The sequence below is a fragment of the Cyprinodon variegatus genome, unplaced genomic scaffold (assembly GCF_000732505.1).
Source record: "Cyprinodon variegatus isolate N-32 unplaced genomic scaffold, C_variegatus-1.0 Scaffold512, whole genome shotgun sequence".
Classification (NCBI taxonomy): Eukaryota; Metazoa; Chordata; class Actinopteri; order Cyprinodontiformes; family Cyprinodontidae; genus Cyprinodon; species Cyprinodon variegatus.
In genome coordinates this window covers 187,358-199,364 of record NW_015150965.1, presented here as the reverse complement: position 1 = coordinate 199,364, position 12,007 = coordinate 187,358, and the positions used below count along the sequence as shown (strand labels likewise).

The following is a 12,007-nucleotide window of genomic DNA, read 5'->3' as shown; positions in this document are numbered from 1 at the left end:
TATATAAAATCAAAACAACTTAGTCAACAACAGAAATGCTGGAGAGGGTGTGGACATGTAGATCCCAATCACTCCCATATCTTTTGGTCATGCATTAAACTGCAGTTATTCTGGAACAGTGTCATTCAGACAGTAGAGGAAATTTTATGCTTATCTATACCCCGAGATCCGAGCTTTGTATACCTAGGACTTATGCCATATAAAGTCATTGGGAAAAAAGACATTTACCTCTGCAAAATATTACTGATTGCTGCCAAAAAGGCATTGACAAGGAATTGGTTGAAACGTGACCCTCCTGGGCGTGGACAATGGCTGAATATTGTAGATGAACTATACACCATGGAAAATTTGACTTTTCGTCTGAGCCTTAAAGAAGGTGACTTTGAGAAAAAATGGCAGAAGTGGTCAATGTTCAAGGCCAAAACCCAACCATAAGAGGGAAAAAAAAAAAAACTTTGGTAAATATGGTAATGGATGCTCCCCCCAGCTTGTTTTTTGTTTTTTCTTCTTGTTTTTTCTTTTGTTTTTGTATTATGAAAAAGACTAAATAAAGAGTTGGAAAAAAAAAAAAAAGCATTAAATTTGAGTTATTCATTTCTGTATAAACCCTGTTTTAGCCACTGAAGCCAATGTAGAGGGTCCAAAGAGCCACATGTGGCTTTGGAGCTACAGGTTGTAGACCCCTGGTTTAGGTGAATAACTGACTGAAATAATTATCCTAAACAGTTATTTTTTTAAGATTAGGGACACTATGAGCAACATCATGCTTGGACGCTGCATGTGGGGTCAATCAATTTTCTTGCTTGTCAATTTTCTTGTTTAAACGTTGTCCTTCTCTAACATGCGAGAGGAGTCCAGGTTAAAAAAGGGCATTGGTTAAAATGTGCAGAAACAATCCAGGAACCATAAAAACTAGAGAGATGCTTGAATATTCATCACGAGAAAGAAGAGTAGCAAGAACAGGAATCATCATGGAAGAACCAGCCCCTGCACTGCATGGACCATCAGCTGAGTCCAAACGGACCTGCCAGTGGCTGGTTCATTCAACTATGCAATCCAGTTATATTAGGGAGATAAAAGCAATGAGTGAAAACTTTTCCAAAGTAGTTAAATGCTAAATCGGCACTCATAAATCAATATATATGTAAAGGGGAATTGAAAGGAAATTGAATTTTCTGACAACACTGGACTAGGGGTGTGGGGAATAATCGTTTTGGCGATATATCGTGATATTCGGCTGCCCAATATAATATCGATCTTTCACTTCTTAGTATTGATTTTCAAAAAAAAAAAAATGGTTACATAAAACATTGATGGGAAAATGGGCTACCTCTGCACCACCACTCTGGCAGAAAGCGCTGTGGAGCCCTTTTTGTATTTGAGGCAGTCACAGTGGAAGAAAATCCCAAACAACATGGATAATAATACCTAATCAATATTTTCTGATGAAAATATACAGCACTTGCTGTTTTATCTCATCATTTGACTTTGATAGCTGGGGAAAATATGGCGAAATATAGTGATACTGCAATATCGTGATAATATTGTATCGTGACCCATGTATCGCGACACTCATGCCAATACTCACCTCTACACTGGACAAAGACAACACAACAAAACGAGATCTTTGAAAAACTGTTTACATTTTTTTTTTTATCTGCTCCAATGAGTGAAAATTATTCCACAGTGTTGATGATAAAAGGTCGTAGAACGTACCGCTACGTCCTGTTAGGACTGATTAAGGTTGGTTTGTCTCTCTGTTGCCTGTAGATACGAGTGGGAAACGTTTGGTCTCATCTCGACAGAAACCCAATCTCCAGCTGGGAGCTTTTCCTGACAGAGCAGGTAATAATGACAGGCCTTTAACACGAGGGTAGAGCTCTTTCTCCTCCTGGTCTCCACATGTTGGATGTTTAAGCATGCAGACCGACTCACTGTGTAACATAAAGAACCGACTACTCTCATAGGTTCGACTGGACCAACAGTCTTCCTGATTTAACCATTTTTTTCTCCGATTTTTGTCGATTCATCTTCTTTTGGTGGTGATTTTTAGAGGTGATTTTGTTAGCGGATCGACCTGAACTCAGTAAACACTTGTAGCCAAAAGGAAATAACTGCTTCTCATTAACAGCCACCTAAACTGAACGTCTTTTTTTGTTCCTTGTCACCTTTCCTCCCAGAGCCACATCAGGATTTAGACCCGCAGATGAGGACAAAAACAAGACAAAGGTAAAAATGCGTCCAACTCCGCTTTGACTCGCTAAATCATTCATACGCCTTCAACATTTTCACAGTTTTATTCATTTTTCAACCATAAATTCAATATTTACTCACATAAATTATGTGGAGCTAGAAGGGACATGATAGGTGGATTTAAAAACACAGTTCAACTGATTGGAAGCAGAAGTCGAGGCAAGTCTGAGGTAAACATTGGGCCTCATGCAACATTTTTGTATTGTCGTATTTTTCTCTAATGTGGGCTTTTATGAACACGACACATCAGTCTTCACTTCATTAAATCATCGTAAATGATCATCATAAACTGTTCATTCATTGAAATGGCATCGAAGAAAAAGGAGAAAAACTTTAAAGGTTTGCAGACTGAGATTCTGCTGACTGATAACTGAGCAGCAGAATTAAAGGACAATTTAAAAAAATAAATTAAAAAAAGAATTCAAGGTCCATCAAAAAGCCAAGAAGGGATAAATAAATAACAAGTGTTGTAAATTATGTGTTACAGAAGTAAAAATAAAATAAAAGAATAGATATAATATTAAAAGAAAAATCATTTGATCCAAAAGCAAACAATAAAAACTTCTGGTTAAGCAAAAAGGTGCAATATATGATATAAACGCTTAATGAGTTAAACATCAACCAACACGACACAACGTTATGCTAAATCTCCATTTAATAAAAAGATGCATGTTTACCGTACATCTCCAGTCCATCTCTGCCTTCCATTCATCTACTCTCCATCTCTCTCACAACGCATAAACATGTATAAAATGTTAATGTAAAACTCTAATTTAACAAAGTCAGAAACCCAAATATTCCACATTTAGTGTTAGAAGAGCTTTGCTGAACTTTCCATCCATTTCTGTTCATGTTATTTCAATAAGAGATTGATCTCTGACTGTTCTTTCTTCTGATGAAATAACAAATAAACCAGTTTCCCCTGGATACTGACATGCCAGCTGCAAGTGCTGACTGATAAACTAATATTTTAGTGCATAATATATAATAATGTAGCCTAATAGAATAGACAATCACAAGTTAAACAAATGTAGCTAGACTTGGATAACAGCTGACTGATGGATTGAGCAACAATCGTAGCTCTGGAGCATCTAAAATGTGTTCGTACCTGAGAGAGGATTAGAAGAAAAATGGTGAACGTGACATTTTCTCCTAAATCACACGTACTAAAGATTTCAGAACGAATTAGTGCGTACTAACGGTTCTTGCACGAGGCCCTAATGTCTAGCTTAAATCTTAGAATTCTTTATCAGTGTTAATTAAGTTTGGTGCGGAAATCAAGACTGTTTAATTGTTTAATTCTACAGCTGTGTTTTAGTTCTTATCCAAGCCTGAATTTGTTGACCTGTGACCTCCCCTTCAGGTCATACTCCAGCACTTCCATTGACGATGCTGTAAAGAAGGCGGAGGAACCGCCCACCCCCCCGCCTCGCCCTCAGAAAACCCACTCCAGGGCCTCCTCCCTGGACCTCAACAGGCTCTTCCAGCAAGGCGCTCCAGGTACGATCAGCTGCCGCTCCTCCCACAGCATTCTGACTGATCAGGTTTTGTTCATAGTTCTCTTTTCAAAGAGGGAAAAGCAGAAATAAGGCATTATTGCTCACAAAAGTGGAAGTCAGGTTCTGAATATGAAACACAGATTTGACTTTAGTCTTTTTAAAGAGCAACACCTCACTACTGAGAGCAAACGCTTTGATTGAAAACCTGCTTTTCTTGGGTTTTAGCGGTGAAAAGTGGATGGTTGCTTCCTCCTCCTGCTCTCCCTCCCAGACCCTTAACCTCACAGGTGAGTCCCTCAATGCTAAGCCTCTTTATGCAATGAAAAAAAGAAATAAGGGAGGATCATTTTAAACCAGAACATTACATCTTTCTTTTCAGGTTCCTCATTTTGTCAACGTTTCGGAGCAAACTTCCCAGAGTAAAGTGCAGCAGCCAAACTTTGCTGACTTCAGTCACTTCAGAGAAGAGGTGAGTTTTCACCTCATTTTCAACACAATGCATTTCCTAGCAGCTTTTTCCCTAAATGCTGCAACCAGAACCTGATCCTGCAGAAGAAACTAGCAATAAAAAAAAAAATTTGTAAGCAAAGTTATTGTCGAAGGGCAACATTTTCCAGCAGAGGATTACCAGACTGCTTTATTGAAGCTTATTAAAGGAAAGTTGAGTGGAAGGAAATGTGCTTGAGATAAAGGTGCCCTAGCAATAGGGATGTATGCTCTTACGAGTTAGGTGGAAACCATAATCTATTTGTAACGAAGCAGCAAAATTAATTTTACCTTTTCAATCTGATCAAAGAAATCAACACTGAAGGGCTTATATCATGCAAAATGGGCTTTTTTGATTAATAATTTTATAATGGTATTCCTTTGTCAAACATAAAAAAAATTGTGCAAAAAGTAATATTTCGCCTGATTTACGTGTCTCTCCATTCTGAAAGCACCGACTTTGACCTTGCAAATGCCCGTTTTCCTCGATCCAGGAGGGGTGATTAGGGAGATTGCGATGATTTCAGCTCAAAGTTGAGCAGAAGCAGCTTATCTGCACAGAGAAGCACATGTGCCTTTTTTAGCTAATGTCTTTTGTCGTGAAAATCAGTATTTTAGCTTCCAGGGTCTCTGACTCAGACTGGTCGCCTCCATATGATCGCCTAAATATTCACTATTCTATCTGCTCCCCAAAACTATATTGAAACCACTACATGCTTCTAGACTAAACTCACATTTCTATACAGGTGAGCATCTAAAATCTGACGTGGACATAGACGGTTTTCATTATTTGTCTTATTTTAAGAGAAATCTAAAGTCAAATGAAATCAGATTTCCACTCTGTCCTCCATCACACAAATCAGCAGGAGACAGCCAAACAGTGCAATCCCTCAGTTATACTTCACTCACCTGAGATGCATGCCTCCTGACATCATCAGAACCGAATTCATACATTTCTTCAGTGTGTAGAAATGAATAAAACAGATTTCCCCTCAGGTCAAACATTGAGCATAGCCTCATCTATTTATCTCATAGACTCTGTTTCCCATCATACTACAGATCTTTCCCATTATAAATCATACAGTCTGCGGTTTTGTGGATCCCCCCCCTCCCCAGTTTGTTTAATTTAATGCTGACTTTCTGTAGTTCCCCTAGAGAGGGCTTCATCTGATGTTTGACTTCATAAAAACCATCCACAGCAGATTATCCCTCAGATATCTATATGCTGTGTTTATACGTATATTTCACTCTGTAAGATAACCTGCCCTGGAAACCTCAGAGGAATGTTCAGTACATGAGCGACATATAGGTGCTGGAAGGAAGGAATGTCCTCCTGAATGTAAGAAATATGCAAACAGACAGTTAAATCAGTTAATCCATCATAAACGCAATGATATTGTGCAATATATAAATATTTCTCTTTTTCTATTTTCCTCCCCCTGACTTTTTTTAAACTCCAGTTTAATATTCAGAGTCTTAATTGTTCATTATTTCTTTAAAGCCTTTCTTTGTAGTGGATCTTGTGATTTATCCTCACAGTTTGTAGTTTCCTCTCGTCCACAAAGGGACATTCTCTCTAATGGGTAATTGATGTGAGTTTTTGAACCCCATATTCTCACTGCTGTATTTATGCCTCTGAATATTTTCCCAAACATTTTAAGTTGGCTTAAATCTGATAGACCAACACAAAGTTATTTTAAAGTGGAAAAGAAATGATGCATGTTTTTCAACATTTTGCACAAAACAAAATCCTAAAATAATAGCATTCAGTTGAATCCATCCAACCCAGAACATATAATGTCTGATTCCCATGTAGGTTTGAACTTTAACTAGACCAATATATTACATTATCTCTTCCACTCAGCAGTTGAGAGCTATTTCCTGCAACTGTGTCCACTTAAAAACACCTGACTCAAATGGTTTGGTATCATCATGTTGAACAGAAACCTTCAAATAGGGGAAATTGATAACTTTGCAGCCTTTTTTTAAGCTGAAACTTTTCTTGCTCTTTACAATTACCGGTATGTCCTTCTTTTTGTATCGTAATCCATCCATTTTCCATCACGCTTATCCAAAGCGGGGTTGCAAGGGGTCCTGGGCCTATCTCCAGCTGTCTACGGGCGACAGGTCGCCAGTCCATCACAGTTTTATATCGCTATATGAAACAATATCCCTATAAAACGGTTTTAGGTTGTAATGTGATAAAATGAGGAAATGGTTGAAGATGTGTGAAGCACCTCTGTGTCATCCTGAAGGGGGAGGAGTCTGCTTTGGGTCAACCTGAAAGCTAAATTAAATCTTTGTTCCTTGTTTTGATGATCTCCTTACTGCTTTTTGCACCTGATTAGTCCAGTTAACCTTGGATGCGTTTAAAAAGCTGCTCCTCAGAAAGTGACAGCAATGGCGCATCAAGGGGCCACGACCTTCAGCTGATGTGACCACACACGCTGCCCCTGGGGCCAATAAGGCTTCATTACAACTACACAAACTACTCCCCGGCATTGAAAGGTTTCCATGCTGCGGTTTTGCCCCACATGCAGTCAGTAGAAGGAGCGTTTGTCTAAAAGACAAATGCATTCTCGGCTAAATGTTTCTTGAGGTTTCTTGGGTACAATTAGGAGCAGAGTCTGTTTAAGCTTTTAGGATCAGTGAGTACATTTCACTGCATCGCCGTTTTAATAAAGCTTCCTGAGTCGTTATAAATCCTTCCAGTTTCAGCAAAACTAATCCTTGAAAAATAAAGAAATTAAGAAGTACGATGCATGAGGATTTTCCTCACACTTTTGCACTATTAACCTCTGCTGAGCAAAAGCAGGTGGCAATAAATCAAACGTTGCGACTGCAAGAGAGCGGCTGAAATGCCATGAAAAGTAGGTGTAGTAAAAGTAAGTTAATCCATCATGGCTGCCCCTAGAACAGGCTAGAAGCTGCTCCTGGGGAGCACTACATCACAGGCCCTGCAGGAAAGGTTCTGATTTATCATAGGTTGGAGCAGATGCATTTCATCCTGCCTCTTTATAGCTGCTCTCTGCTGTTATTTCACCCCATCATGACATCAACACTCCACTCCTGCAGGAAGAGCTCCTCCATCATTGCTTTTCGCTTCTTTGTTTGGGTTACAGGAGGAGAGCAACGTTAAACTGGAAGAGCAGGGTCCCAGCTCCAGGTTTGGGCTGAGTTCTGAAGACCTGACAAGTTCTTCCAAACAGGTCAGAGCTTCTAACAAGACCACGCTTGGAAAAAGGAGCACCAGTCTCTGCATTTAGTCTACGTCTGTGTTTCAGTTAAATGGAGACGATTTCTGTTTCTGGTGACTTTTCAGGACGCCTCTGGCACTCCTCAAAGTCAAGCGCCGCAGAAGCCAATTCGAAGGAAATACCACCCAGAGAGCCAGAACCTGGAGACTGGAACGACTCCTCCTGCCATGCCGTTTCCTCCGCCTGCCAAACCCAACCAAAAGTCAGTGAATTATTCAAACTCTGACACTTTTACCCTTTAATCATGCTGATGTTGGCTCTGAGATGCAGCAGCTAAAGCTTTGCCCTAGAAACGCATTCATTACCTTTGGACTTTTCTACACTGTCAGATGTTTGAAGCACAGATTCAATGAAAGTTATTATAGTTTCAAAAGGTTGGACCAATGCTGAGCTGCGGATGAAAAAGGAATTGACACCAGTTTTTAATTCTTTGAACCAAAATAACTTAAAAGTCATCTGGAGTATTTCCTCCTTCTGGGTCTCCATTGTTTACATCTGAACTTTGACTACAAAAAGTTTCACGTGAGCCTGGTTGGGTCATGTTTGTGGTTTTGGTTTCTGGCTGTCAGATGGCAGGATCTCTGCACCCTGAAACAAAACAGGCCCCCACCATGGGCAGCTGTCTACAGCAATGGTTCACCCTGAATTATCAGCGATTTATTTGTTTTCCTTCTCTTATAACATTTTGAATGTAGGCAAACATTTAAAATGTTGGTTCTACGCTGGGATTTCCCCACAGTGCATCTCACACACTGTAGTCATTGGCCCTTTGCTCAGCACTCCTCCATGAAGATTGATCCACGGTGTTGGGTCTCTGTTAAGGGTTTCAATGCAGTCAGATGAAATCTTTTCAGCCTTTTATTGGTACATTTTGTGTTGTATGTCACATAAAATTCTTCTACTACAATCAAGTTTTAGTTTCTATTAGACAAATTTTCCCAAAGGTTTAGTTTTTAGGGTATCTTATTATAGCAAATTGAAAAATTTGTGCAAAATTAACGTGACGTAATTTTGGGTAGGAAGGGAGGAACATGATCAGGGACGGGGTGGACATGTCCCCTGCACGTCCATTTTGGTCCACTGCATGTTTCACTGTCCAAAAACAATGTTGCACTACAGTATAGAGACTGACACGGGAGTGGATTTTCACTTCTGTCCCGTCCCACTCCCACAGAAAAAAATTGTGTCCCGTCCCGATCCCGGGCCAGAGTAGAAATCTAAATCCTGTCCCGTCCCACTCCTGGTGAAATTACTCCCACTCCCATCCCGCTCCCATTCAGAATGACTCCCGCTCCTGCACCACTCCCATTCTTGTTTTGTTTTTTTTTTGAGCACGGGTGAAAAACACTGTTGGTTTTTGGGTCGTGTAGTTTTTTTGACTCGCATTATAGTGTAGGCTTCAAGGAAAAAAACGACAAAATGGCAGCGCCAGTACTGGATTTTTTTTCTTTCTATTTTATTTTATTTTTTGGCATCATTCCTAGTTTTTTTTTTTGTTATTATTGGTTTGCTCCCGCTCCCGTCTGCTCCCGTTAATGTTTAATCCTGTACCGTCCCAATCACGTGATCGTTACTATTACTGACTCCCATCCCATGGGAATTCCACGGGAATCCCGTGACCCATGGGATTCCCGAAAAAATGTCAGTCTCTATTACAGTACACAGACATTCAAGCACTAGGACCAAGCGAAAAACCGCAGCTCAAGCTTGAGCTCCTGATTGGCCCAAAATTGGTCTTTTCTTGTGTGATTGGCTGTCACTTCTTAGAAGCTCTCTTTAAAAGCATCTGATGTCTCACTGAATCCGGTCTGTGATTGGACAGTCAAACACGCTGAAAAAAGTTAGATTAAAAAATATTTGTGTCCCCCCCACTTTCGTCCATGCATTATTTGATAGGAGATCTAAAAAATATCAGACCGTTATACAATTCATTGCTTCACTTGGTAGTACCTTGCTTTTATTCATACTTGCACCTGATGCGTATTTTAGTGGCTGAGATGTTGAAGTTATTGTTTACTGGTTAGAAACAGAAAATGTAACCAAAAAATGAGGCTTGTTTTATTCTATATTGTCATGCCACTATTTAATAATATGACAATACAATATTTTTCTGACATCTCACAGCTCAAGGGGATATAAATGGTTTTGCAAGGCACTGTATTTAATCCTGTGGGTATCATTGCTAAGAAAATGTTCTATCAAAGGCAAAATTACATTTAAGGCCTCTTGTACCTGAGCAGGTTTTCCTTTTTATACCAATACAGACAATTCAATGCCTGAGAAATGGCTCCAATTCTGCAGTAGCTGTGTGATGCCCTTATCTAAATGTCCTTTTTACACCTTTTCCAAAACCTACAGAAACAAATCAGCCATTTACAGAAAACTGAACCAAACTCAGCTTTAGAGTGTAAAATTTAAAAGAAACAGACAGAAAAAATATCCCTAGTATCTAATGTGACAAAAATGAAATATTATTTTAAAAAAAAATTAAAGTTTCCAAGTTCATTAAATATATCAATAAAGGTATGTCCTGTCTATGTCCTGACATGTTGGTGAGCAAGTTTGCAACACTGCCATCTAGTGGTGAAAAACAGCAAATACCAAGTGGGAGAAACCTCATTTGGCCTAAATTGTTAAAAATGTAAATTCAATTTTTGTAAAAGTAAAGCCTTAAAACAATTACTTTGATATCATAACTTACTCTTTCAACACATAACATATGAATTGATGCTTATTGGCATCCCTAATGATTATCTCAGGTCAGAGTAAAAAGTCCATGGGAACTAACTGAGACTTTGACTTCCTCTGATGTAAATATGACATAACAGGGAGACCTTTTCCGCTTAGTCGCTCATAAACAGACAGATCTTGGCTTCAAGCGAACAGCTACTCCTCTAATGTATCAATATCTACAGTCAGGGTGAGAATTAGACTGGTTAAACCAACTTTTAACAAACCTGATTCAGGATTTTTGTTTATTAGAGGATTTTCACTAAAATCCTTTAATGGAAATCCTTTCTTTTTCTTTTTTCTTTCCCCGTCATCAAAAAAGTAGATATGTATAGTTCCCTTAAATACTTCTGAGATGGAACTGTGTAGTTCTGGTTTAAAACAATGTGAAAAGGCACTTTATGGTGACTGCTTTCATTTAAAAAATACAAATCCAGGACCGTGTAAATCAAACCCTGAGTTAAACAGAAAAACAGCTCATTATTGGCACTTTTAGCAGACTAATGATACATAGCAAACCAAATCAAAACAGAAATGGATAAACCTTCTGCAGACCTAAACCCTGCAGGAAATTTCCAAATTCTTCATGCAGAGATAATTCTGCTGCAGTGAAAGTTACCAGACGCAGCATGAATGTTGCTCCAATTATGACCACAGATCTTTGGTTTTAATAACCCGCAGGTTATGAACGCTGGTTAAAATGAATCCGTTGGTATTAGACGTCACACCAGAGACGGTTTCTGATTTAGATTTTGATCAGCCGCTCTTTGTCACTGCAGGGAATCAAGGATTTCTGGCAGACATTGAGGTAGAAACAATTTTGCTGTCTAGGAATAACAAAATGGTCATATTTTATTTTACTTCTTCCTATGTTTTACTTCATTAACTGATTAGAAGTTTTTTCAGGGATTTGAAAAAGCCAAACTCTGTTCTGTTTATGGGATAATCCAGAAATCCAGCCAGAGTTTATCTGACAGAAAAGGCCCTGTTCCACCATAATGACTTTAGCATGTGGGTCCCTGTCTCCTCGCTGGCCAGACGGCTCACTGAGGCAGTCGCTGAGTAGAAGGTGACCATCAATAACAGCTCTGACTCCTTGCAGACAGATGTGGAGCTGTTAGTCTGCAATGTTTTAAACAGTTTGTTGCATTTCCACACAGCTGAAACTGTCCTATCAATTCTGTTTTACTTACTGTGTTTTTTTTTTTTTACCTGGAATTGGGAGTAAAATGCTAATAAATTTAAATAATCCTCTGTCAGGCTGCTGTCCCGACAGAAGAAAGAAATCCAGATGGCGATCCGTAAGAATCGGGAAACCAACGCGGTTTTAAGGCGCCTCAACAGCGAGCTCCAGCAGCAGCTCAAGGTGAGCCCATTTATTCAGAGCTCAGCCTATGGTTCCCTGGTCCTACACATCCTAAATAAAGACTGAACACTATTTAGTTTTTTTTTTTTTTCCAAGTCTGAATAAATATGAAAAAAGAAGAAGTTATTTTTACTTTGAGTTTTTTTCCGATTCATTGTTTTATTTTTGAGTCCCAACTTCCTGTCCTTCCTTTCCTTCAGTTTTTTTTATTTCTTTTCTGTTTTTTTTCTCCCCCTTCCTTCCTTCCTTCCTTCCTTCCTTCCTTCCTTCCTTCCTTCCTTCCTTCCTTCCTTCCTTCCTTCCTTCCTTCCTTCCTTTCCTTCAGTTTTTTTATTTCTTTTCTGTTTTTTTTCCTCCTTCCTTCCTTCCTTCCTTCCTTCCTTCCTTCCTTCCTTCCTTCCTTCCTTCCTTCCTTC

At 39.2% G+C, this 12,007-nt stretch overlaps 1 protein-coding gene across 2 annotated transcripts in view; it reads left to right on the top strand.

Annotated features, from left to right (window-relative positions):
* The window catches only part of reps2 (RALBP1 associated Eps domain containing 2), a 33,794-nt gene that overhangs the window by 18,907 nt on the left and 2,880 nt on the right, over nt 1-12,007 (top strand). For both annotated transcript variants that reach the window (XM_015390769.1, XM_015390768.1), the window contains exons 11-18: nt 1,771-1,845; nt 2,181-2,229; nt 3,617-3,753; nt 3,978-4,039; nt 4,132-4,221; nt 7,361-7,447; nt 7,561-7,697; nt 11,486-11,591. In XM_015390769.1, coding sequence (XP_015246255.1) covers nt 1,771-1,845; nt 2,181-2,229; nt 3,617-3,753; nt 3,978-4,039; nt 4,132-4,221; nt 7,361-7,447; nt 7,561-7,697; nt 11,486-11,591 — 743 coding nt within the window. The remainder of the gene's footprint in view (nt 1-1,770; nt 1,846-2,180; nt 2,230-3,616; nt 3,754-3,977; nt 4,040-4,131; nt 4,222-7,360; nt 7,448-7,560; nt 7,698-11,485; nt 11,592-12,007) is intronic.